The sequence below is a fragment of the Embiotoca jacksoni genome, unplaced genomic scaffold (genome assembly GCF_022577435.1).
Source record: "Embiotoca jacksoni isolate LCO1_2020_lvr unplaced genomic scaffold, fEmbJac1.0.p SCAF_65, whole genome shotgun sequence".
Taxonomy (NCBI): Eukaryota; Metazoa; Chordata; class Actinopteri; family Embiotocidae; genus Embiotoca; species Embiotoca jacksoni.
Genome location: NW_027185420.1, coordinates 143652 through 171110, shown reverse-complemented (window position 1 = coordinate 171110; position 27459 = coordinate 143652). Strand labels below are relative to the sequence as shown.

General features: G+C 43.2%; 2 protein-coding genes across 2 annotated transcripts; both read left to right on the top strand.

Moving 5' to 3' along the window:
- The first annotated feature begins 8638 nt into the window (after positions 1 to 8638).
- Positions 8639 to 21571, top strand: LOC138213917 (double-stranded RNA-specific editase 1-like). The gene is made up of 9 exons (XM_069175233.1): positions 8639 to 8693; positions 9573 to 10492; positions 13227 to 13341; positions 13945 to 14113; positions 16238 to 16392; positions 16480 to 16648; positions 17923 to 18104; positions 18514 to 18692; positions 21360 to 21571. The coding sequence occupies exons 1-9, from the start codon at positions 8690 to 8692 to the stop codon at positions 21534 to 21536; spliced, it is 2070 nt and encodes a 689-aa protein (XP_069031334.1). The 5' UTR covers positions 8639 to 8689; the 3' UTR covers positions 21537 to 21571.
- Positions 21572 to 25498: 3927 nt separating this feature from the next.
- Positions 25499 to 26095, top strand: LOC138213905 (centrosomal protein of 70 kDa-like). The gene is made up of 3 exons (XM_069175218.1): positions 25499 to 25605; positions 25732 to 25831; positions 25968 to 26095. Exons 1-3 carry the CDS (start codon positions 25552 to 25554, stop codon positions 26093 to 26095), a joined length of 282 nt encoding a protein of 93 aa, XP_069031319.1. The 5' UTR covers positions 25499 to 25551.
- Positions 26096 to 27459: the final 1364 nt, after the last annotated feature.

Here is a 27459-nt window from a genome sequence, read left to right as displayed (position 1 = left end):
TAAAGGAGAATCCTGACACGCATCATAACACAATGAGTGTTTGTCGGTATTGATCCCAGCATTTCTTGATGTTTATTCTATGAATGCTGTTCGTATGTGTTCAGTCACTGAAGCTGAATCAGGCTGTGCACAGTGTGGAGAACCTCCTAGACCTTCTGCCCCTCAGATTGTACACTGTGGTTCTGCACGTTAATCAGATTGTGTTCTGATATTCTTATAATCTTCGTTAAATGTCACATTTCCATCCAGATCCAGAAAGCTGTGGAAGTAAAGTGAATTTAAATCAGGACTTCACAGAGAGCTGCAGGTTAATCAGCTTTCTGTTTGTATCTTTCAGGCGGAAAAGGGCAAACAGGGATTGTGTTGAATTCAGCTAACTTTACAGAAATATCTTGATGAGTAATCTCTTCATTCACACTCCAAATGTCACATTCTGCCACAGTTTAATTACATTTACATTCAAACTGGAGGTGCAGTTGGTTGTAGCTGTATTATGGGATGTAATCCTGTCCTGGTTTGGACTCTGGAGGAGAAACAACAGTTTCCATCAGAGAACAGAGAGAACCTTCCCTCCACTGTCTGCAGGTTTCTCATCAGGTACCTCATCACCTGTGCCTGACCTATTGATGTGTCACACTCCGGCCTGTCAGCTTCCAATTTCTGCTCGTCTACAAATGTCATTTCATGGGAGAAAATGGAGTTAGTGTGTGAGCAGCGTGCAGCGCTGTCGGCACTGTTCCTATTTCTGCCCGTGTTGCAGGTTTCAGGATCTGCTCCCCTCTTTGTCTGCTGCTCTTCTGGATCCGTCCATCTGCATCTAAAGGACTTGTTGTGATTGTAACTCAGAAATGCATCAGTGTCTGTCTGCTGCTGGTTTCAGCTGCTGTGTGAGTGTCCTGATGTCTGGAGGCTCATTGTGTTCTTCTACTTGTGTCATGAGGTAGAGTCATCATCTCTTAACAGAGCGGTAGATTTACACTTTTTAAACTGTCAACAATTATTCACGTCATTCACTCTACAGCAGGTAGAGCGCCACCTTCCTGTAAGGTTGTACAGTGTGTGGATGGTGATGTCATATTGTGACCGCCTCTGTTTAAATGAATGGGAGGGCTGCTGGTGTAAAGGTGTGTGTCCTGCAGTGAACTGTGATGTCATCACCCTGAACAGTTTAAGAAGTGGAATAACTTCACCACATCCATCTTTGTTTGATGCTTCGTTTTGTTGATGTAATATTAGAGTTAATAGTTCCAGTTCCTTCTGTCTCCCTCTGATGTTCTGCTCAGTTTAAATGTATCTGCCTCCTCTCAGAGAGTCCGGGTGTTCAGAGGGCTGTAATGTGAACGTGAAGGTCGGCAGCGTAAATAGATTTTTATGTATTTTTCCTTGTGAGTTGAACTGATTGTTTATATGACATGGATGGTGACCACTTCCTGTTCCTGCTGTCTGTCTCTCTCTGGTTTATTGCTGCTGCTGTGTATGACAACAGTAAAGTTCCATGTATGGAGGCAGTGCACAGAAAACAGTGTGCACATCAATAAATCAGATCCTGTCAAATAACCTGACTGAGACAGTAAATTATGAGGTAAAGAAGGTTTTGAATAAGCAGAATATAATGTTCCAACCCTCCAGTTGTGTGACAAACCCTTCTGATAGTTCCATTTGTTGACGTTTGACTTCCTCAGTTAATTTTCTCCTTATGTTATCTTAGAGAGTAAAGCTGAACTGTATTCACCTTCCAGCTGCCTCCACAGTGCACCCTGATAACATTGTCATCGGTACGTTAGGAGCTCACAGCTGAGTGGCAGCAGAGCAGGAGGTGATATCTGCCCACAGAGCAGATTATTCAGGCTCAGCTCTCTGCTGTCACAACCACTGCTCTGGGTTCACTCGGTTCCGTTTCCACAGAGAGCTGATTACTGTTTCATTGGGTCTAATTAAGGTCCACTCACTTGGAGCTGAGTGTCACAAACTTTGTGTCACAAACAGCTTCTATAAATGGATTTCTGACATAAAAACAACTTCACAGACTTTCTGAAAACAGACTTCACTGTAGAAAAGTTAAATAGTCTGAAGTTCCTTCAACAACACTAAGTAACAGATCCAATGTAGGAAACAAACACAGCTGGTTCAGCTGAATCAAACATTAATAATAATAATAAAAACAGGAGAATGAAGTGCTGACTTCTGTCCGAGCAATTGAGGCTGACTCGGTGAGGCCTCTAAGAAAAGCTTCCTGTCAGGTTTATGTATTGTTTGTATTTATATATTTACAATAAGAGCAGTTCAAGATGACCATAATGTATTATTTTTAATTAACTGAACTTTTAACGGGACACACCATCAGTTTTACTTAACAAAGTCAGTTTACAGTCATTATTTATACTTCTTCAATTCAATTCAATTTCAGTTCAATTTTATTTATAAAGCGCCAAATCATAACACAGGTTATTTCATGGCACTTCACACATTAAAGTCCTTATAGTGGAACTGTACAACATTATACAGAGAAACCCAACAATTCAACAATTCCCACATAAGCTAGGAGGGGAAAAAAACTCCTAAGGGAGAAAAACCTCCAACAGAGGGAAGAAAAACTCCCTTTAACAGGAAGAAACCTCCAACAGAACCAGGCTCAGAGGTGGGCGGAGCATCTGTTACAGAACCAGAATCAGAGGTGGGCGGCCATCTGCCTCGACCGGTTGGGGTGAGAGGAGAGCAGAGAGAGAAAAGGACAGCATAGAGATAGAAGAGAAGAACTGTTGGTGGAGACGACAAGTACAGAGCAGAGACATGCAGCTCCATGACAGGACATCTGGAGAAGAAAGAACAGAAACTACACGAGTGAAGGAACTGAATGGAGACAACAGATAATAAGAAGAAACTATGGGAGAGAAGAAGATGGTGAGGTATGAGTCAGTTAAAGAGTAGGAGGAAAGAAAAGAAGATCAGCATGTAACGAGGTCCCCCAGCAGCCTCGGCCTATAACAGCATAACTAAGGGTTGGTTCAGGTCTACCTGAGCCAGCCCTAACTATAGGCTTTATCAAGAAGGAACGTTTTGAGTCTAATCTTAAAGCTAGAGAGGGTTTCTGCCCCTCCAACACAAACTGGGAGCTGGTTCCACAGGGGAGGAGCCTGGAAACTGAAGCTCCGCCTCCCATTCTACTTCTGGAAACTCTAGGAACCACAAGTAGACCAGCGTACTGAGAGAGAAGTGCTCTGCTAGGATTATATGGTTCTATAAGATCTCTAAGATATGATGGAGCCTGGTCATGTAGAGCTTTGTAAGTCATCAAGAGAATTTTAAATTCTATTCTTGATTTAACAGGAAGCCAGTGAAGAGAAGCTAAAATTGGAGAAATGTGATCTCTCTTGTTAAATCCTGTCAGTACTCTTGCTGCAGCATTTTGGATCAGCTGCAAAAGCTGTAAAAGCTAACCTGTAAAAGCTAATAATAACATCATCTAACAATAATAATAATAATAATGATAACAACAAAAATATATCAAAGGAAACAGTGATGGGAGTGGGGAAGGGGAGGTCTTTACGCTTTAAAATAGATTCTTGTATCTTCTTGGTGATGTAAAGAGGTGCAGATCCTCATAAAGTGTTTTGTGTAAAGTGTGTTAAAACTATACAGGCAGGGGAGTATTAGTCTGTTCTTAGGAAAGGGGAGAAGAATAGCAGTCTGCTGTTGGTGCCTCATTTCAGCACCACGGACAGCATCAGCTTGTTGTTGAGTCGAAGATATTTCTCTGTTGAACGTACAGATGGTTGTGTTGAGGGTTAATTGAATAAATACCAAACTGTTAAATGAGAGTTAGTTGAATGAATATCAAACTGTGTGGTGGCCTTGTCGTTTTCATTTAAACTGTGCCATCTTCTTTAAATGAGGGGCTCCGCTTGACTCACACGTTAAAACTGGTCCAAATCATAACGCTGCAGGCGCCAATTCAGTTGTTTCGTTTTTTCTCACATTAATCAAAAAGTTACAAAACATTCTCGTTGTAACGTGAGGTCAAAGACTGTCAAAGACCCCTTCCTCACGTTTCCTCCATGTTTGGTGAAGAAGAACCAAAAAACTCAGTCCCCCTTCTCCCCTATCACAGCTGATAATCAGCTGACAATCATCTGGTCAATCACAACTAATACATACTAATTACTCAGCATATTCATTTAATCTTATTTCATAAGTCAAAAGAAAGATTTACATTACCTCCGTAAATAAGCAAATTCTAATATAATTTGTTATCAACACAATATGGCTCTAACATTCCAGCCCCTAATTGCTTAAAAAATAGCAATTACACAAATTAATAAATAGAGACAATATTCAAACCTACATAATCGTGTATTTCATTCCTTTTCAACATAGTGTCCATAGATGAAATTCATCTTGTAGTTTATGTATCAGGCTACTGTTACAAGTATCTGTCCAGCTACTCTTCTGTTTCGAGGAGCAGACAGAGTTTGTTGACAGGTCTCTGTACAACACTTGTTTTAGTTTTAACTAGGACACTGCGGACTAGTCCTTTACTTCCAGGCAGGGTCTTTAGAATCCGTCCTAGAACCCAGGAGTTCCTGGGAGCTGAATCATCTGCAATAACAACAAGGTCTCCGGATAGAAAGTTCCTTTTAACTCTGTTCCACTTATTTCGCTGTTGCATGATTGGAAGGTATTCTCGGACCCATCTTCTCCAGAAAAGATCAGCCAGATATTGTACCTGCCTCCATCTTCTTCTAGAGTACAGGTCCTCCTTCTTGAATAGTCCAGAAGGCATGACAGGGTTAGTTTTGAGTAGAAGCAGATGATTCGGTGTCAGTGGTTCTAATCTACATCATTCAAGTCATTTGTTATTGTTGTGATGGATCTATCATTCATTATTGCTTCCACCTCACATAAGGCTGTTTGCAAGGCCTCATTATCCAGAACTTGTTCTCTTACCACAGAGCACAGCATTTTTTTGAGTGACTTAATGAGTCTTTCCGATGCACCTCCATGGTGAGCACCTGATGCCGGGTTAAATATCCACTTTATTCCTTCTTGGAGTAGATTCCTTCGGATTTTTATCATGATTTAGTTCCTTTAATGATCGTTCAAGCTCCTTTTGTGCACCAATAACATTTGTACCTTGATCAGATCTGATGGTTTTTACAGTACCTCTATGACATAGAAATCTGCGTGTTGCATTAATTCAGGAGTTAGTGTCCAGGCTACTAGCCACCTCAAGATGGATTGCACGGCTGGTAAGGCAAATGAAGATTACACCCCACCGTTTTACATTGGTCCGACCTCGCCTTATTTCAAAAGGTCCAAAATAATCCATGCCAACTGAAGTGAAAGGTGGCAAATCTGACATCACACAGTCCTGTGGGAGATCTGCCATCTTTTGCTCTCCTACTTTAGACTGCATTCGTCTACAGAAAACACAGTTTCTGATGAACTTTCGTGCTGAAGAGTTTGCAGAGGACATCCAGTACTTTTTTCCTAGTTTTGAGAGCATATGATTTCTTCCAGAATGACTAACTTTGGTGTGTATGTGTCTTAGAATGAGTTCTGATCTTTTGGGTAAGATTATGGGATTTTTAACACTTACTGGCATAGCTGATCTGTTGATCCTTCCCCCCACTCAGGATATCTTGATCAAGGATTGGATCCATCTTTAATATAGGGCTGTCTTTTCGGCAGTGTTTTCCTCTTTCAAGGAGGGTAATGTCCTGTGTAAAGTGTTGCTGTTGTTCAAATGCAAGTATAGCCCTTTCTGCATTTTCCATATCTTCCACCATCAGATCTGCACTGAATGTCACTTTTAGGTTCATAGCGCGTTCCTTCAGTGATTTATCATTACTGGGCAGCAATCCAAAATTTGTCACCTTCATTCTTTGAGTGATCTCCAAGAGCAAGCTTTTCAACTTAATATCCATGCTACAGCTTTTTTCAGGCTGTTCCAATCTGAGTAGTACTCAATCAGTTTACTAGTGGGACTTTTTCCCTCCACCTTCACTGTGTTCATAATCACATCCCTTTTCACTTCAGGACCATCTGGAGAGAGAGAACTTTGCAACATTGTGCCTGGGTTCTTTGGACACTGTGATTCCTCCTTTTGCAGAAATTCGGGTCCTTGTAGCCATCTCTTAGACTTCAGAAAAGGTTTGATGTTTAATCCCCGTGAAGCATCGTCTGCGGGATTTCGTTTGGAGTCCACATATCTCCATTGAGTATCATTTGACAAGTCATGAATGACAGTAATTCTATTGGCCAGAAAGGTGTGGAATCTCCTGGTCTGATTGCTGATATATTTAAGTACAGACTGACTGTCGGTCCAAAAAATGGACTCTTGAAGATTTAGCTGTAGTTCTGAGCGTAACATCCGATCAACTCGTACGGTAAAGTCTGGGGATGGTCATCTTTCTGAGGGGTGTTACTAAAGCAACATGAACTATCCCTGAACCGTTGACAAATCTGAGATAACTGGCAGTGCCAAACCCATGCTCACTGGCATCACAGAAGTGATGCAACTGTATTGTTTCCACTTGACCAAAATCTACAAGTTTCAAACATCTACTGACCTGTAAATATTTAAGTTGAGGTAGCTCAGTTAGCCATTTTTCATATGGTTTGGAGAGTTCAGCAGGATGAAGGTCCTTTGATGGCACGTTCTCTGCGTAGCCTTTGGCAATTACATCTTTCATGAAAGCCTTGTACCCTTCTGCATAAGGAGCATCTCTCTTGAATTTCCTGACAAGGTAATGTGCTCACTGTTCCGCTATATGATAGTTGTTGGGCATGATGACGTCTCTATTACGAAGTGGCAAAGGTAAGTAACAGTGATTATCTTTCAGTGTAGGCGCACTTGATACCAGCTGCATGAATTTGCGGTCTTCTTCTGGGAGGCTGTGGCTCAGACGGTAGAGTGGGTTGCACACTAATCGGAAGGTTGGTGTTTCAATCCCAACTCCTCCTGTCCACATGCCTAAGTGTCCTTGAGCAAGACACTGAACCCTAAGTTGCTCCCGATGGTGACCCATCGGTGTGTGAATGTGCTCCTGATGGCAGCACCTTGCATGGTGATCTGTCTCATTGGTGTGTGAATGGGAAAAAAAAACATGTTAAAGCGCTTTGAGACCAAAAGGTGATAAAGTGCGATACAAGTACAGACCATTTACCATTTACTGACATTTGAGGTTGTCCCTCATACTCTCTCCCTGGGAAATCATGGTGGTACTGGTTTACAAGAAGGTTTTCCAGTTGTTCAATTGAAATGCGGGTTACTGATGCCACTGGCCTTCCAAATTTGTCCACAGCTGAAGATAAATTGAGCGGTCCATACATGTTAACAGACATTAATACATGTTAATATACATTAATACACGTTAATAGACATTAGTAAATGTTAATAGGCATTAGTAGATGTTAATAGATATTAATACATGTTAACAGACATTAGTAGTTGTTAATAGACATTAATACATGTTAATAGACATTAGTAGATGTTAATAGATGTTAATAGATATTAATAGATGCTAATATACATTAGTATGTTAATTTACATTAATATCCATCCGTCCGTCCCGCCACCCATCCATCCCACCATCCATCCATCCGTCCATCCGTCCGTCCCGCCACCCATCCATCCGTCCGCCCATCCGTCCATCTCGCCATCCATGCATCTGTCCATCCGTCCTGCCACTCATCCATCCATCTGTCTGTCCCGCTACCCATCCATCCGTCCATCACGCCATCCGTCCATCCGTCCATCCATCCGTCTGTCCGTCCATCCATCCGTCTGTCCATCCATCCATCCGTCTGTCCATCCATCCGTCCATCCGTCCATCACGCCACCCATCCATCTGTCCGTCCCACCATCCGTCCATCCATCCATCCATCCGTCTGTCCATCCATCCGTCTGTCCATCCATCCATCCATCCGTCCATCACGCCACCCATCCATCTGTCCGTCCCACCATCCGTCCATCCATCCATCCATCCGTCTGTCCATCCATCAATCCGTCCATCCATCCATCCATCCGTCTGTCCATCCATCCGTCTGTCCATCCATCCGTCCATCCGTCCATCCATCCATCACGCCACCCATCCATCTGTCCGCCCCACCATCCGTCCACCCATCCATCCGTCTGTCCATCCATCCGTCTGTCCATCCATCAATCCGTCTATCCATCCATCCATCCGTCTGTCCATCCATCAATCCGTCTATCCATCCATCCATCCTTCCGTCCATCCATCGGTCCCTCCGTCTCTCTGTCCTTCTCTCCATCTGTCCCTCAATCTGTCCCTTCGTCTCTCTGTTCTTCTCTTCATCCATCCATCCATCCGTCCCTCCGTCTCTCCATCCTTCTCTCCATCTGTCATTCCATCCGTCTCTCCATCCATTCCTACATCTGTCCCTCCTTCCGTCCCTCTGTCAGTCCCTCCTTCTATTGAGCTACACTCTTTATTGAGTTGATTAGACTCAGGTTCATTGTTCATGTTATGTTCTGAAGGAGATCCGTTCTCCCGGTGGAGTCCACCTCACTGCTCTGTTTGTCTGAGAGTCTCTTTAAAGAAACCCTCTGTCTGGTGATGAAAGTGTCTTTGACTGAACTTTGTGTGTTCCTGCAGGTCGAGTTGGAGCCCGGCCGTGTCAAACCCAGCAGAGGCAGCTCATCACAGGGGGGAATGAAGCAGAGACCATGAGTAAGTGTCTTTATTAATTCACTGAACAGTTTGGCATCATGCTTCAGCTGCTGGTTGTCCTCAGAGAAAATGGATGGAGCTCTTTACACTCTTATTATTTGTGTTGGACAGCCGTAATCCTGTCCCCGGTCTGGGACAATGTGGATTAGACCCGACCGAGCAGAGAGGGTTGGTGATGGAAGTGTTCAAGGTTATTCAAGGCTTTTTACTGAAATAATAAACACTGATCAAATATCAGGAGACACTTAGACACTGACTGTGCACAAGAACTGCTGAAGGCCAGAGACAGACATGGACATCTAGTCAGAGACAGACATGGATATGGACGTCCAGTCAGAGACGGACATCAGAGACGGAAATGGACATCCAGACAGAGATGGACATCAGACGGACATGGACGTCCAGACAGAGACGGACATCAAAGATGGAAATGGACGTCCAGACAGAGATGGACATCAGAGACGGACATGGACGTCCTTGTAGTCCAGTCCGTTTTCTTTATATTCAGACAGCTGATTTTTTTTCTGAGCTGCAGCACAATAACAACATCCCCCCTCCCCCCCAGCAGACCTATAATCACTGTGTTGCTCAGAGCATCAGCTGCTTTTGCTTTCTTGTTTCACTTCCTTCCTGCAGCCATGTTGTTTACAGTAGAGACTCAGTTTATCTGTGTATGTACATTTTGTAATGATTCACTGTTCATACTGTGATGTAGAACATCTAATTAATATAAAAATAAATATCAATATTGATGAACACACATCACCTGTTCAGGTAAGATTAATATTGATGAACACCTGATAAAAGAATATCTAAATTTCACCTTTATTATAGCCTCCATTAAACGGTTCTGTACATTCCTGTGTGTGGACCCTTCAGGTTGCTGCAGCACCGATGTGAAGGAGAACCACCACGTGGACAGACTGGTCTCCAAAGACCGGGTTGCAGCTCTGGCTGCTGGAGGGGGGGGGAAGCGGCCCTTAGAGGAGGGGAACAACGGACACACACACTCCTGGTACCGGCCTAAGAAGAGGAAGAAGGTCCCCGGGCCTGTTCTGCCCAAGAACGCCCTGATGCAGCTGAACGAGATCAAGCCGGGCCTGCAGTACCGGCTGCTGTCTCAGACCGGGCCGGTCCACGCTCCGGTCTTCGTGATGACCGTGGAGGTCAATGGGCAGCTCTTCGACGGTTCCGGTCCGACCAAGAAGAAGGCCAAGCTGACCGCAGCGGAGAAAGCGCTGCGCTCCTTCGTCCAGTTCCCCAACGCGTCCGAGGCCCACATAGCGATGGGCCGGACCCTGTCGGTCCACACGGACTTCACCTCGGACCAGGCTGACTTCCCAGACCCGCTCTTTAATGCTTTCGAGACCCCCGCCCCGATAGACGACCCGTTCTACCTGAACAGTAACGGTTCCTTCAGCTCACTGGGAGTAAAGGATCCGCTGCTGCCCTCCCCGGTCCAGAACCTGGCCCATAACCCGATCCAGTCCCCCTTACCTCCACCCCTCTCCACCCTCATTCCTCCAACCAGTGCCAAGAACTCGGTGATGATTCTGAACGAGATGCGGCCGGGCCTCAGGTATGACTTTGTGTCGGAGAACGGGGAGAGCCACGCCAAGAACTTCGTCATGTCGGTGACGGTGGACCATCAGAACTTCCAGGGTTCTGGACGAAACAAGAGGCTGGCCAAGGCTCGGGCCGCCCAGGCTGTTCTGTCCACTCTCTTTAACATGAACCTCGACCAGGAACCATCACGACAGCCCATACCGAGGGAGGGGCTGCAGCTGCACCTGCCACAGGTAAACAGGGAATGGGATGCGGGGAGGGGGCTTATTTATTAATCATTATCTTATTACAGTGTGATCACAGTAAGAACATTATATTGAGGTAGATAATGGCATCATGGGACAGCAGAAGTATCAGATATTATATTTCTGTTCTGCATCGTACTGCAGATTAAAAATATACAGAGCAGATGTCTTCATGTGAGTTTCAGCGAACTGAAGTGTTCAAACCAGTCAGAGGATTAAAGAGGATCTGATTCATGTCTGAAAACGATCATCTGAAACATTAAAACTTGAACATGATCTGCTGTAGCAACATTTTCTGCTTGTTTCATTAACTATTGATCACAATAGTTAATGAAACAAGCTGGTCACCAGAAACAGTGGATGTGTGTCACATGTTCACCGCTGACACCAAACCTGTGTTTCATAAAACAATAAAACGTGATATATTGTCTTCAGTCTATATTAAACTAAATATGGTTCTTATGATCTGTAAATCATTACATTCTGTTGTATTTACATTTTCCACAGCATCACTTCTTTATGACTGAAGTTGTAACCAAACATCAGTCAGTTTGTTTACATCACTGACCTGTCAGAGACGCATCAGACCTGATGTCTGTCCTCTTCATGTTGTCCTCCTCTTGCTATCCTCTTCATGTTGTCCTCCTCTTGCTATCCTCTTCATGTTGTCCTCCTTTTGCTGTCCTCTTCATGTTGTCCTCCTCTTGCTATCATCTTCATGTTGTCCTCTTCATGTTATCCTTTTCATGTTGTCCTCCTCTTGCTGTCCTCTTCATGTTGTCCTCTTCACGTCATCCTCTTCATGTTGTCCTCTTCATGTTGTCCTCTTCATGTTGTCCTCCTCTTGCTATCCTCTTCATGTTGTCGTCTTCATGTTGTCCTCCTTTTGCTGTCCTTCTCTTGCTGTCCTCTTCATGTTGTCCTCTTCACGTTATCCTCTTCATGCTGTCCTCTTCATGTTGGCCTCCTCTTGCTATCATCTTCATGTTGTCCCCTTCATGTTGTCCTCTTCATGTTGTCCTCCTCTTGCTATCCTCTTCATGTTGTCCTCCTCTTGCTATCCTCTTCATGTTGTCCTCTTCATGTTGTCCCCCTCTTGCTATCCTCTTCATGTTGCCCTCCTCTTGCTATCCTCTTCATGTTGTCCTCCTCTTGCTATCCTCTTCATGTTGTCCTCTTCATGTTATCCTCTTCATGTTGTCCTCCTCTTGCTATCCTCTTCATGTTGTCCTCTTCATGTTGTCCTCCTCTTGCTATCCTCTTCATGTTGTCCTGTTCATGTTGTCCTGTTCATGTTATCCTCTTCATGTTGTCCTCTTCATGTTGTCCTGTTCATGTTATCCTCTTCATGTTGTCCTCTTCATGTTGTCCTCTTCATGTTGTCCTCCTCTTGCTGCCCTCTTCATGTTGTCCTCCTCTTGCTATCCTCTTCATGTTGTCCTCTTCATGTTATTTTCTTCACGTTACCCTCTTCATGTTGTCCTCTTCATGTTGTCCTGTTCATGTTATCCTCTTCATGTTGTCCTCTTCATGTTATCCTCTTCATGTTGTCCTCTTCATGTTGTCCTCTACATGTTGTCCTCCTCTTGCTGCCCTCTTCATGTTGCCCTCCTCTTGCTGCCCTCTTCATGTTGTCCTCCTCTTGCTGCCCTCTTCATGTTGTCCTCCTCTTGCTATTCTCTTCATGTTGTCCTCTTCATGTTATCCTCTTCATGTAGTCCTCCTCTTGCTATTATCTTCATGTTGTCCTCTTCATGTTGTCCTCTTCATGTTATCCTCTTCATGTTGTCCTCTTCATGTTGTCCTCTTCATGTTGTCCTCCTCTTGCTGCCCTTTTCATGTTGTCCTCCTCTTGCTATCCTCTTCATGTTGTCCTCTTCATGTTATCCTCTTCATGTTGTCCTCCTCTTGCTATCCTCTTCATGTTGTCCTCTTCATGTTGTTCTCTTCATGTTATATTCTTCATGTTGTCCTCCTCTTGCTGTCCTCTTCATGTTGTCCTCCTCTTGCTATTCTCTTCATGTTGTCCTCTTCATGTTATCCTCTTCATGTAGTCCTCCTCTTGCTATTATCTTCATGTTGTCCTCTTCATGTTGTCCTCTTCATGTTATCCTCTTCATGTTGTCCTCTTCATGTTGTCCTCCTCTTGCTGCCCTTTTCATGTTGTCCTCCTCTTGCTATCCTCTTCATGTTGTCCTCCTCTTGCTATCCTCTTCATGTTGTCCTCTTCATGTTATATTCTTCATGTTGTCCTCCTCTTGCTGTCCTCTTCATGTTGTCCTCTTCATGTTGTTCTCTTCATGTTATATTCTTCATGTTGTCCTCCTCTTGCTGTCCTCTTCATGTTGTCCTCCTCTTGCTATTCTCTTCATGTTGTCCTCTTCATGTTATCCTCTTCATGTAGTCCTCCTCTTGCTATTATCTTCATGTTGTCCTCTTCATGTTGTCCTCTTCATGTTATCCTCTTCATGTTGTCCTCTTCATGTTGTCCTCCTCTTGCTGCCCTTTTCATGTTGTCCTCCTCTTGCTATCCTCTTCATGTTGTCCTCCTCTTGCTATCCTCTTCATGTTGTCCTCCTCTTGCTATCCTCTTCATGTTGTCCTCTTCATGTTATATTCTTCATGTTGTCCTCCTCTTGCTGTCCTCTTCATGTTGTCCTCCTCTTGCTATTCTCTTCATGTTGTCCTCTTCATGTTGTCCTCCTCTTGCTGCCCTCTTCAGGTCCTTGCAAACGCCGTCTCTCGTCTGGTCATTGAGAAGTTCAGCGAACTGACTGATAACTTCACGTCTCCACACGCTCGACGGAAAGTTCTGGCAGGTGTCGTCATGACAACAGGTTTTCCTTTTTTCAGTCAGTGTTTCTCCAAAAAGCCAGTGTCCATGTTCAGGAGGGATTTTAGAGAGTTCAGCAGAGAAGAGATGACATGTGTGTGAACTGTGTGTATCAGCTGATGTCTCTCTGTTAATATTCAAACTCACCTTGCTGTTAAATCAGCTCTTCTTCTACCAGACAGGTGATGCTGGATGATCTCAGACTGAGGACACATCCTGTCCTCTGTTCTCTGTGGGTTTAAACTTTAAAGTTGCATTAGACTCCAACAGAAACTTTTCTGCTCCAGTTTTCAGCTGTTGTTTTTAATCAGAGAGTGTCTGTGGTCCCGTTCAGCCTTGTTTCATCCTTTTATTTCTCTCCTGAAGATCTGAACTAGTTTTATGTTCTGTACATGTGTCTGTCAGTGATCCTGAAAAGCATGGTCACGGGGTTAGGGTTAGACTCAGGGTTAGACTGCAGACAGGATGTGTGGCAGGTGCTCGAATGCCCGGCGGGAGACCACAAGTTAACCAAAAATGGACCAGAAGGTGTTTTACTGTCCATACAGCTTGCAGGATGACACGTCTCCTCACCTGACAGGACCGCTGACGTCTCCTTTCTCTCCAGGTGCCGATGTGAAGGATGCTCAGGTGATCTGCGTGTCCACGGGGACAAAGTGCATCAACGGTGAATACATGAGTGACAGAGGTCTGGCCCTCAATGACTGCCACGCTGAGATCGTAGCTCGTCGCTCTCTCATCCGGTTCCTGTACTCCCAGCTGGAACATTTCCTCAGGTGAGCTGCTACCTGTGTCCACCATCAGCGTGGCTGCATGTCCTCCTGACAAGTCTGAAATGTGTAATATAATACAACCCCATTTCTGAAAAAGTTGGGACGCTGTGTGAAATGTAAATAAAACCAAAATGAAATGATTTGCAAATGTCACAAACTCGTATTTAATTGAAAATAGACCAAAGACAACATCTCAAATGTTGAAACTGAGAAATGTTATTGTTTTATGTAAAATATATGCTCATTTTTAATCTGATGCAGCAACACGTCTCTATAAAGTTGTTCCAGGATCATGTTCACCACTGAGCTGCATCACCTCAGTTCCCAAATGTTTCCAGAGTGTTGTTAGTTTTAACAGTCTTCTAAAAAGAAGAATTGTTAGTTTTAACAACACTCTGGAAACCTTTGGGAACTGAGGAGACCAGTTTCTGGAGTTTCGAAAGTGAAATGTGGTCCCATTCTTGCCTGATAGAGGATTTCAGCTGCTCAACAGTTCAGGGTCTCCTTTGTTGTATTGTTCATGTCCTGATGCTCCAGATGTTTTCAATGATTGACAGGTCTGGACTGCAGGAGGCCAGTTTATCAGCGGACTCTTCTACTAGAGAACCATGCTGTTGGAATACGTGCAGAATGTGGTTGGACGTTGTTCTGATGAAATAAACAAGACCTTCCCTGAAAGAGACGTTGTCTGGATGGCAGCATATGTTGCTCCAAAACCTGAATATATCATTCAGCATTAATGCTTCCTTCCAGATGTTCAAGCTACCCATGCCATGTGCACTAATGCATCCCTGTACCATCACAGATGCTGGCTTTAGAACTGAGCTGATAACAAGCTGGATGGTCCCTCTCCTCTTTAACCTGGAGGATGCAGCGTCCATGATTTCCAAACCGAATCTCAGATTGTGATCCATCAGACCTCAGGACAGTTTTCCACTTCACCTCAGTCCATCTTCAATGATCTCGGTCCAGAGAAGGCGGCAGTGTTTCTGGATCATGTTTCTATCTGGTTTCTTCTTTGGAGAGTTTTAACCTGCATTTGTGGACGCAGCGATGAACTGTGTTCACAGACGATGGTTTTCACAAGTGTTCCTGAGCCCATGCAGTGATTTCCACTCCAGAATAGTGTGTTTTTAATGCAGTGCTGCCTGAGGGCCCGAAGATCACCACCATCCAATATTGGTTTCCAGCCTTGTCCGTTGTGTTCAGAGATTTCTCCAGATTCTCGGAATCTTTTAATGATATTATGAACCGTAGACGATGAAATCCACTAATTCTTTGTAGTTTTACGTTGAGGAACATTATTCTTAGATTGTTGAACTATTTTCCAACACAGTCTTTCAGAGTGGTGAACCTCTCCCCATCTTCACTGCTGAGAGACTCTGCTAGGGAAGCAGAGTCTCATCAGTCAGAGAGACATCATCTTTTTATACCCAATCATGTTACTGATCTGTTGCCATGGTAACCTGATTAGTTGTCAGATGTTCCACCAGGTGTTTTTTTTTTTTTTTATGTTCGCACAACTTTTCCATCTTTTGTTGATCCTGTCACAACTTTTTCGAGACGTGTTGCTGCCATCAAATTTTAAATGAGCAGATATTTTACATAAAACAAAACATTTTCTCCATTTCAACATGATATGTTGTCTTTGGTTGATTTACAATTAAATATGAGTTCAGGAGATTTTCAAACACTTGCATTCTGTTTTTATTTACATTTTACACTGTCCCAACTTTTTCAGAAACTGGGTTATATATAATATCTTAACAAGTCTGAAATATATAATATAATATTTATATCCTAACAAGACTGAAATATTTAATACGTGATTAACATGGCAAAGCCTGAGGGACACGTGTTCATGATAGATAGATAGATAGATAGATAGATACTTTATTAATCCCCAAGGGGAATTTTTTTTTAATGATGCCTGTTCTCCATCAGACCAGAGTGTCGTCCACCACAGTACAGTAACATTCACTGTTTTTAAACCTGCATTTAATCTTGTATTAATAGTGTTAATAATTTATAATTAATAATCTGTAGACTGGACCTTCTCAGACAGCCTGACGTACGACTGTAACGAGCTCTCACCGACCAGCTGTCTGTCTTTGTATGTTTCCATAGTAACAGTGAAGAGGAGCACCACACATCCATGTTCACCAGGTGTGACAGCAGACAGGGCTTCAGACTGAAGGACCACGTTCAGTTCCACCTGTACATCAGCACCTCTCCCTGTGGGGACGCCCGCATCTTCTCTCCTCATGAAGCTGGAGTGGAGGGTGAGTGGACGCAGCTCAATGTCAAAGAGTGGACATGTTTCTTGTCTCCTCCTCACCGTGTCTGTCCTCTCGGCTCGTCCCGCTCAGATCAGGGAGACAGACACCCGAACAGGAAGGCCCGTGGCCAGCTGCGCACTAAGATAGAGTCTGGTGAAGGAACCATCCCTGTTCGCTCCAGTAACACCATCCAGACGTGGGACGGCGTCCTTCAGGGCGAGAGGCTGCTCACCATGTCCTGCAGTGACAAGATCGCCAGGTCTGTTTCATTATCAGCTCTGACACGTTAAGTCCTTCTTTGTTCTCCCACAGTCTGAGACAGGACGGTGAGGAGAGGATGTGAGCAGATGTTGTCTGTCACCTCCCTCAGAGACCTGTAGGTGGAGCTACAGGGTGGACTGGTAGAGGTCAAAGGTTACAGAACATGAATCATTACCAGAGCAGAGACAGGAAGTGAACACATGAACACTAACACTGCTGTTACACCATGTAGAGCTGTTACACTGCCGTTACACTACTATTACACTACATAGATCTGTTACACTACGTAGAGCTGTTAGACTACGTAGAGCTGTTACACTACATAGAGCTGTTACACTACATAGAGCTGTTACACTACATAGAGCTGTTACACTACCTAGAGCTGTTAGACTACGTAGAGCTGTTACATTACGTAGATCTGTTACACTACATAGAGCTGTTACTCTACGTAGAGCTGTTAGACTACGTAGAGCTGTTACACTACGTAGAGCTGTTAGACTATGTAGAGCTGTTAGACTACGTAGAGCTGTTAGACTATGTAGAGCTGTTAGACTACGTAGAGCTGTTACACTACGTAGAGCTGTTAGACTATGTAGAGCTGTTAGACTACGTAGAGCTGTTAGACTATGTAGAGCTGTTAGACTACGTAGAGCTGTTAGACTACGTAGATCTGTTACACTACGTAGAGCTGTTACACTACGTAGATTTGTTACACTACGTAGAGCTGTTACACTACATAGAGCTGTTACACTACGTAGATCTGTTACACTACGTAGAGCTGTTACACTACGTAGAGCTGTTAGACTACGTAGCGCTATTACACTACATAGAGCTATTACACTACATAGAGCTATTACACTACATAGAGCTGTTACACTACATAGAGGCTCTCTGTAGAAGACATCGTGCAGGCTGATGCTACAGAGAACAGATAATGAATCAGTGTAGCTGCAGTCGTCTTTCTTTGATGATATTACAGGCAGGTGTTGAACAGTGCTGCTGATCAGACCAGCAGGAGGCCTGATGATTATGTGATGTATAAAGAGGCTATAATCACTCCACCTCTGTGTCTGCTGCTCTTCTCAGGTGTCATGCGACCACTGGAGCTCTGATTGGGCCTCTTGATGAGTCTCCAGCAGGCTGCAGCAGCTCAGGACATTTCATGTTAACGTTTTCAGGACACTGAGTGGGATGCTCATGCTGATGTGTGCAGATTGCTGAGTTTTTTTCTGGGATCCCTCAGGTGTAACCTCCTTCTCTTTGTCCCCTCAGGTGGAATGTGGTTGGATTCCAGGGTTCTCTGATGAGCTACTTCACTGAGCCCATCTACTTCTCCAGCATCATCTTGGGCAGCCTGTACCACGCCGACCACCTGTCCAGAGCCATGTACCAGAGGATCACTGAGATGGAGGACCTGTCTCCGTCCTTCAGCCTAAACAGGCCGCTGCTTAGCGGTGAGAGCCACCATGTGTTTTAAAAATGACTGACTTCCTGTGATCTGTCACCTGTCTACCTCACCTGACTGAACTGTCTACCTCACCTGACTGAACTGTCTACCTTCACCTGACTGAACTGTCTACCTTCACCTGACTGAACTGTCTACCTTCACCTGACTGAACTGTCTACCTCACCTGACTGAACTGTCTACCTTCACCTGACTGAACTGCAGGGACGTCTTAAAGGAGCAGCAGAAGTCTGAGAGGCAGCTTTTACAGAGTAGCAGAGGAGAGGAGATCAAATATCATAAATTTGAGTAACAGGGCTGTGTGAATGTGATAACTCTAACTTTATACAGTAAGTTCTCATTCAGCTGTTACTTGTTTTATAACATGGATCCTCCATCATGGCCGCTCTGATCTACAGGAATAAGTAACGCCGAGGCTCGTCAGCCAGGGAAGGCACCAAACTTCAGTGTGAATTGGATGGTGGGAGATACAGGCCTGGAGGTGATCAATGCCACCACGGGGAAAGATGATCTGGGTCGACCCTCCCGGCTTTGCAAACATGCCCTCTACAGCCGCTGGATGCGTCTGCACTGCAAGGTAACACGCTGACTTCTCTGTGACGCACTGCGAAACAATGCTGCAGGTACGATTGAAAAGATTCCATTTCTATAATTCAACAAAGCTTCATTATTTATTTAAACATATATTCAACACATTCAGGGGAGCAGCAGGCGCCATTAAAAACAAGAAGCTGCAGGACCTGTTGATCTGTCAGTCCTTTTAGCTGACAGTCCAACACTAGGTTATTAAGATCCATCTCCAGAAATATTATATTAATTGTGGTAGATTTATTTGTCCTGAACCGTTCAGTGTCACATTTCCTTGGTTCAAACAGTTTCTGTCAGAAGTTTGTTTATTTGATGAACTTCTGCTTCATTGAATTCTACAGTGTGATTTCTGCCCACAACATTTGGCATTACGGAGTCAAATAGGTTTGTTTTCCTCAACCGAACCACGTCGTTTTGACGACACAGCACCCTCTAATGGACTGATGGGTGTATTACACGCTGACAGAAACATTTCTAAGAATTAAATTTTTTATTCTTAATTTAATCCTGAACCCAAATGATTTCTTTTTTGGTGACACTATCACAACATACGGTCTCTAGGCCGTCTAACCCATATCAATTGAAGATAGACCAAAAACAACATATCAAATGCTGAAACTGAGAAATGTTATTGTTTTATAAAATACACACTTCTGTTTCTTACTTCTGGCTTTGCTCATATGCTCATTTTGAATCTGATGGCAGCAACACGACTCTATAAAGTTGTTCCAGGATCATGTTCACCACTGAGCTGCATCAACTCTTCTTTTAACAACACTCTGGAAACCTTTGGGAACTGAGGAGACCAGTTTCTGGAGTTTTGAAAGTGAAATGTGGTCCCATTCTTGCCTGATAGAGGATTTCAGCTGCTCAACAGTTCAGGGTCTCCTTTGTTGTATTGTTCATGTCCTGATGCTCCAGATGTTTTCAATGATTGACAGGTCTGGACTGCAGGAGGCCAGTTTATCAGCGGACTCTTCTACTAGCGAACCATGCTGTTGGAATACGTGCAGAATGTGGTTGGACGTTGTTCTGATGAAATAAACAAGACCTTCCCTGAAAGAGACGTTGTCTGGATGGCAGCATATGTTGCTCCAGAACCTGAATATATCATTCAGCATTAATGCTTCCTTCCAGATGTTCAAGATACCCATGCCATGTGCACTAATGCATCCCTGTACCATCACAGATGCTGGCTTTAGAACTGAGCTGATAACAAGCTGGATGGTCCCTCTCCTCTTTAACCTGGAGGATGCAGCGTCCATGATTTCCAAACCGAATCTCAGATTGTGATCCATCAGACCTCAGGACAGTTTTCCACTTCACCTCAGTCCATCTTCAATGATCTCGGTCCAGAGAAGGCAGCAGTGTTTCTGGATCATGTTTCTATCTGGTTTCTTCTTTGGAGAGTTTTAACCTGCATTTGTGGACGCAGCGATGAACTGTGTTCACAGACGATGGTTTTCACAAGTGTTCCTGAGTCCATGCAGTGATTTCCACTCCAGAATAGTGTGTTTTTAATGCAGTGCTGCCTGAGGGCCCTAAGATCACCACCATCCAATATTGGTTTCCAGCCTTGTCCCTTGTGTTCAGAGATTTCTCCAGATTCTCTGAATCTTTTAATGATATTATGAACCGTAGACGATGAAATCCACTAATTCTTTGTAGTTTTACGTTGAGGAACATTATTCTTAGATTGTTGAACTATTTTCCAACACAGTCTTTCAGAGTGGTGAACCTCTCCCCATCTTCACTGCTGAGAGACTCTGCTTCTCTGACATCATCTTTTTATATCCAATAAAAGATGTTACTCATCTGTTGCAATGGTAACCTCATTAGTTGTCAGATGTTCCACCAGGTGTTTTTTTTTTTTTTTATGTTCGCACAACTTTTCCAGTCTTTTGTTGATCCTGTCACAACTTTTTAGAGATGTGTTACTGCCATCAAATTTAAAATGAGCAGATATTTTATATAAAACAAAACATTTCTCAGTTTCAACATTTGATATCTTATCTTTGGTCTATTTTCTATTAAATATGGGTTTATGAGATTTACAAATCAATTAATTTTGTTTTTATTTACATTTTACACAGTGTCCCAACTTTTTCGGATATGGGGTTGTAACTCCTGCAGCTCCTCTGCTCACAATGTACAGAGGGTCAGTGGACAGTAAATGGAAGCCCCAACAGCGCTCACTTTGTCCACTGACAATATTTATTTGCCCTATTAATTTGTCTTAAAGATAGTGTGGAGCTTATGGAGTCAGAATTATGTCCAAAAAGACTGTTCATATTTACAGATTCAACAGAGTGAAAATAGTGACAGGAGAGGTTTATGATGAGGATCTCTCAGCTGAAGGAGACAGGACAAACAAAGAAATGCAACGTGATTTTAAAAACTACAGAAAAAATAAACTAAATTATAAAGCACAGAAAAGACTTTTAACTCTTCTGTGCTTTTACGTTGAAATGCAGCACTTTTACTTTGAAAGGCTTTTAGATGTATTTGGAGTTAGAGTTCTTCTTACACCGCTAACGTCTGACTCCCACAACATTTGAATTCACATGGCTTCTGTACTTTTCAAGAAAATAAGAACAGTTTGGTCCTCTGACAGTTGTTGTCTGTGTCAGTAAAGCCTCCTGTCCATGTCCCGCAGCTGTCCTCCACCCTTCGGATCAGAACACTGAGGCCCAGCAGTTACCACGAGGCCAAACAGGCGGCGCTGGAGTACCACTCCGCCAAGCAGACACTCTTTAGGTCCTTCCTCAAGGCGGGGCTGGGCGTCTGGGTGAAGAAGCCCATTGAGCAGGACCAGTTCGCCCTCACCTCCTGAGTCGGTGCTGGTTTCTGAGTCGGTGCTGGTTTCTGAGTCGGTCCTGGTCTCTGAGTCGGTCCTGGTCTCTGGTCTCTGAGTTGGTCCTGGTCTCTGAGTCGGTGCTGGTCTCTGAGTTTGCCCTGGTCCTTGTTCTACTATGTGAGACATTCTGAGTTGAAGATAACCTCCCTCTGGATCTTCAAAGACTTAATGTTTCTGGAGAGAAGAGGCAACACATCGATATGTCAGATTAAACATTCCAACTTCATGTTTCAGCCTCTCAGTCGCCCTCTCAGTCAGAACTACGAATCAGAAAACATCCTCATTCAGCCACTTATGCAACTTTATAAAAGGACACATCAAATAGACTGGAGATTAAACAATGGTGGTTTAAAGGCATGTGTATATAAGAGTATAAATATATTCATTTTGCATGTGTAATTCTACCAAACTCAAAGAAGGTGTCCTCTGCAGTGAAAGATCTGTGACCATGTTCAGTTCAGTGACAGCTCAGAAACTCATCCTGCAGTTTAACTGGTTCATATGAGCTCAGCGTACGCAGCAGTAAGTCTGAAGCTCGAGTCCTGATTCTCAGACATCTTCAGTGAGACGCTGTTGTCCTCAGCGTCTCCCGCCAGCTCTAATAATCACACCTCCAGTCTGTCTGCTTCAGTCCAAACTCAAAGACTGCACCGCTGTATTTTTACATGTGGAAGTTTAGGATCGCTGACAAACACTTATACACAAAAATTACACTGTGGTGGGAGGCACAAAATCAACAATACATTAATGTCCAGTCTTTGTATCTTTATCTACACATGGAGAACTATATATTAAAGCCATGCTGACACTGGTGAACACTGAGCATCAGTCCTTGATCATACTGGTGAACACTGAGCATCAGTCATTGAACAGCATTGGTTCAGCTTCTGCACGTGCATCACTGTGCTGCATTCAAAAGACGGTCCACACCTGACCCGACGGGAGACGGTCCACGCCTGACCCGACAGGAGACTGAGATGGTCCACAACTGACCAGACGGGAGACGGTCCACACCTGACCCGACAGGAGACTGAGACAGTCCACACCTGACCCGACAGGAGACGGTCCACAACTGACCAGACGGGAGACGGTCCACACCTGACCCGACAGGAGACTGAGGTGGTCCACACCAGATCAGGGTGACAAGGCTTATGCAATAAAACTCAATGAAACATGTCCACGTCTGTCCTACATAAAAAACCAGGACACTTGAGGCCTCGGGACATCTTGTTGTTGTTGTTGTTGTTGTTGTTGTTGTTAGTCACAGTAAAAGCTCACCAAAGATGATGTCAGCATCTGTCAAACTTTTGAGGTTCTTTCTTGTGTTTTTTGCAGAAATCCAAATGTTTTTTTAAATGTGTAGTCTGCCACTACAAACCGATGTCTCAGACCTCATCAACTGTTCGTCAGGTGGTCTTCAGTGTTCCACTCATTTAAACCAAACAAGACAGAACCCAAAATCTCCTGTTTTACAGCACAGAAATGATCTCGTGTCCTGATGCAAAATCTATTTATTTGTTCTTTTAAACAGATTTTTACGTGTACATTTTGACATGTTTTTCATTTTTTTTAAATTTAAATGTCCTCTGGATTTAAATCAAAGGCGTTTGACTTATTCTTTTGTTTGCAGACTCTTTTAGTATTTGTCCTTCTGTTCCTCACTTTAATGATGAAACATGTCATGACTGAGCGTGGACAGACCAGTCCCTGTTTCAGCACACCTGACTCCAGGCTCCAATGCTCAGGGTATTTTTCTTTTGAACAGGATGTACACTCAAGGAGTCTGATTTTTGTCCATTTATTTTGGAGTGACAGACTGATGAAAGATGGCCCTCTGTTTCCATAGGTCTCTTCAGATCTGTATGAATTCAAGCACTTTCTATTTGATAACCCACTGAATTAGGAAAGATTGTGGGCCCTAATGCATGAGTTCTACCTGCAAAGCATGAAAAATCTAAATATGAAATATGTACAAAAGTCACTGATGTAGATTTCATAAAATGCTACTACAGTCATTGTGTTTGTCTTTGCTTTCATGTTGAAATGAAAATGGACCTTTTCTTTTTCAAATATCCCCACTCTTCAGCGAAAATCTTGTACCATCAGATTTTAGCTTTACTGGGTAAGAAAATATTAACTAAAGACCCACTTTCTAGATTTTTCTGGACAGTTGACAGAAAGTAAAAACAGTTTTTCTGCGTACACACTCGTATTATAAAGTCATTAACTGTTGTGTTGCTATCTTAAAACAATTTATTTTTTAAAAAGAATGTAGAGTTTATTATATTTGAATCAGAACAGCCTGATGTCCTCGATCCTGACCGCATCACTGTCGTGTCAATAATCATGATAAAACACACACTCTTGTGCAATATTGCTTAAAAAGAGACCCGATTTCACCAAATGGGTCACATTTAATTGACCTATAACAAGTAAAAACAGTATTACATTACATAGTATATGAAATTCTATTCAAGTTATTTCTTCCCATTGAGGAGGAGGAGTAATATTTCTTGTGATGAGCAGTGTGTGATGTCATGATTATTTGTTCCAAATGTTCAGTTGACCAATCAGATCTCTGGGTGGAGCTACTGGTTGTAGAATTACATTTACTGTCTGTGGTTGAACTCATAACAGATGACATGTAGAATAATGACACACAACCTGCAGCAGGTTGCAGCTTTAAATGTGGATGATTGACGTTTCCACTCAGTACCGAGGTCCACAGCTGGTTCCACAGTCCAAGACGACGCAGGGACATCTATGACTTTAAACATCCATGACAAAGTCAAAGAAGATGAGAGTTTATCCAGGACATGTTCACTGCCGGCCTCAATAATCCACTTTAATCCTGGTTCCAATTTAACAGAGGATCTCCAGAGGTTCATGTTCATGAGGAACATGTCTGCAGTGAGTCCAGCTTCAGTCTGTCTTTATAAAAACATGAAAACAAGCATAATGACATACAAATGTGTGCTAATGAATGTATCACTCAGCTCATTAAATCACTTCATTATCATGTTAAGCAGAATAAACAGGACAAAAGGACGGTGGTGTTTGTGTTTCAGATATTTCCGTCTCATCGGAGTGTGAAACCCCAGTTAACTGCTGGATGTCAGCTGATATTATTTCAGCTGACTGTGCAAACTTCTCTGCACCTGAATGCAACAAAGTACTTTTACTCCAGTACTGTATTTATGGACAGATGAGAATCACTTTACCTGAATATTTGATTTTACTGCCAATTTAAAATTCTACTGCAATACATTTCCAAATATTCTACCATTATGTGATAGCATTAGTTACTTTACAAAATCATATTTTCATACAAAACATATCAAATGTTTAGAAAATGAATAAAAAGATAAAATGAATGAATGTAAAAGTGAAGTAAAAAGGAGCTGCAGTTATTTTTATAATCTTTTGTATTTCTTCCTTTCATTTAAATCGTGTCAATTCATTTCGATTGATTTTAAGGTTTGGACTGTTTCTTTACATTACATTACATTATATTTAGCTGACGCTTTTATCCAAAGCTTCTTCAACAAGTAAGCCTTGTGAAGGGTTCATTTTCAGTTCAGGGTGTCTCTCATAGTTTGTATAAACCCAATAATCAGTCAGTCTATGGAGAAAATAAAAAATCAGACTCAGTCGAGCTATAAAAGTAGTTGAGACTGTTGTCCTGAATTAAAAGTAATGACAGAACACAAGTGTTTTACTGCCATCTGTCGGCCACATGTAGTCACTACAGAAACCGTTTTATCACGACCTTCTGTGAGCTGATTTGTCAAAGAGGCAAATAGGGGGGGTGGATCACCTTTCAGTCATGGTTGAGCTGCTGCTCCTCTCAGCTGATGGGGCTGCAGAAACCTGAACACTAGCGGGCTGTGAAGGGAGCCTCACTTAGTCCTGCAGATACCAGAACCGGAGGTGTGTAGAGACCAGAACCGGAGGTGTGTAGAGAGGGAGGTTTGAGCTGCAGGTTTTAATAATGGACTCCAGGAGGAACACCTACGTTTACCTGTGGACCTGCAGCCAGTTCCAGGTACTGATCCAAAGTCTGCTGTGGAAAGATGTGTAGAGAGCAGTTGCTGGAGGTGTGTGTGTGTGTGTGTGTGTGTGTGTGTGTGTGTGTGTGTGTGTGTGTGTGTGTGTGTGTGTGTCCGTCCAGCAGGAGCAGGTGTGCTGGGACGATGTGAACAACCTTCTGCAGCATCACGGTTTCCAGCCGGTCCTGTTTGCAGATCCTGTTGAGAATAAGAAGCTGTCAGGTAGGAACCATCAGATCTGTGTGATATCATACAGGTGAGTGGTAATGAGGTCATTTTTAGTGTTCCGCTTTTGAGAAGTTTTACAAACCTGGACAGCATGAACGTTTCTCCGAGGTGACTCTCCATGTGTCCTCAGATCTGGTCCTGCTGGACAAGAAGTCAGCTGGTGAGGTTAGGACGACTCTGAGGACGATGCTGACCAACTCTGAGAGGAGACAGGCCCTCATCCAGGAGCTCGTCAAGTCCAACAACCAACTGAAGTAGGTCCAACGACTCCACCGATAACCCTGTAGAACAGTTTGACTCCAACGATGACCCTGTAGAACGGTTTGACTCCAACGATGACCCTGTAGAGCGGTTTGACTCCACGGATGACCCTGTAGAATGGTTTGACTCCAACAATGACCCTGTAGAATGCTTTGACTCCCCCGATGACACTGTAGAACGGTTTGACTCCACCGATGACCCTGTTGAACGCTTTGACTCCAACGATGACCCTGTTGAACGCTTTGACTCCAACGATGACCCTGTAGAACGCTTTGACTCCAACGATGACCCTGTTGAACGCTTTGACTCCAACGATGACCCTGTTGAACGCTTTGGCTCCACCGATGTCTTCTTTCTGCAGCTGACTGATGAGGCTGAATTCATAAGAAGAGGACAGTTTTCTGTTTTTATGACAGATGTCAGCTGATCACAGCAATAAAGAAGTTGCTGTCAATTGATGATGATGGTTTGAAAACCTTCAGGTTTATAAAGGAATCATCAGGAATCCAACAGTGATGTGTTTTTTTATTATGAATTTGTATTATTCTGTCCAAACCTTTCACAGTTTTCACCCTGCTGATCCAGAAAGCTTTCTTTGACAGCGTGTGTTTTAGGTGGTTATTATTTAGACGTCCATCACTGCTGTTGGTGAAGAGAGGACCGAGTGATGAAGAGGACCGAGTGATGAAGAGGACCGAGTGATGAAGAGAGGACTGAGTGATGAAGAGGACCGAGTGATGAAGAGAGGACTGAGTGATGAAGAGGACCGAGTGATGAAGAGTACTGATTGATGAAGACACTTTGTTGAAGCCGTGGCACTGTAATGCAGTTTTATGCTGTATTTGAGCTTCTCTCGCTGAGATAAGGCTGTTTTTGAAACATTGTGTTTCCTGTGAAATTGTCCACACAAAGTGACTTGAAACCACTTGTTTACAAACAAGTTTCCTACTCAGAACGATGGCAAATGGGATAAACTACATGGCCAACGTGGTTTCAAGTCACTTTGTGTGGACAATTTCACAGGAAACACAATGTTTCAAAAACAGCCTTATCTCAGCGAGAGAAGCTCAAATACAGCATAAAACTGCATTACAGTGCCACGGCTTAAACTAAGTGTTTACAAATAAATGTCTTCATCAGTAGTATTGCAAATGGGATAAACTACATGGTAAAAAGGAGTTTTCAAGTCATTTTGTTTGGACAGTTTCACAGGAAACACAAATCTCAGTTTCTCAGCCTAATGTAAAACTGCATTACAGTGCCACGGCTTAAACTAAGTTTTTACAAATCATAATTTTTTAATTTTAATTATTATTTGAATTACTTTACAAAGCATCATGGTTTGAATAATCACTACACTA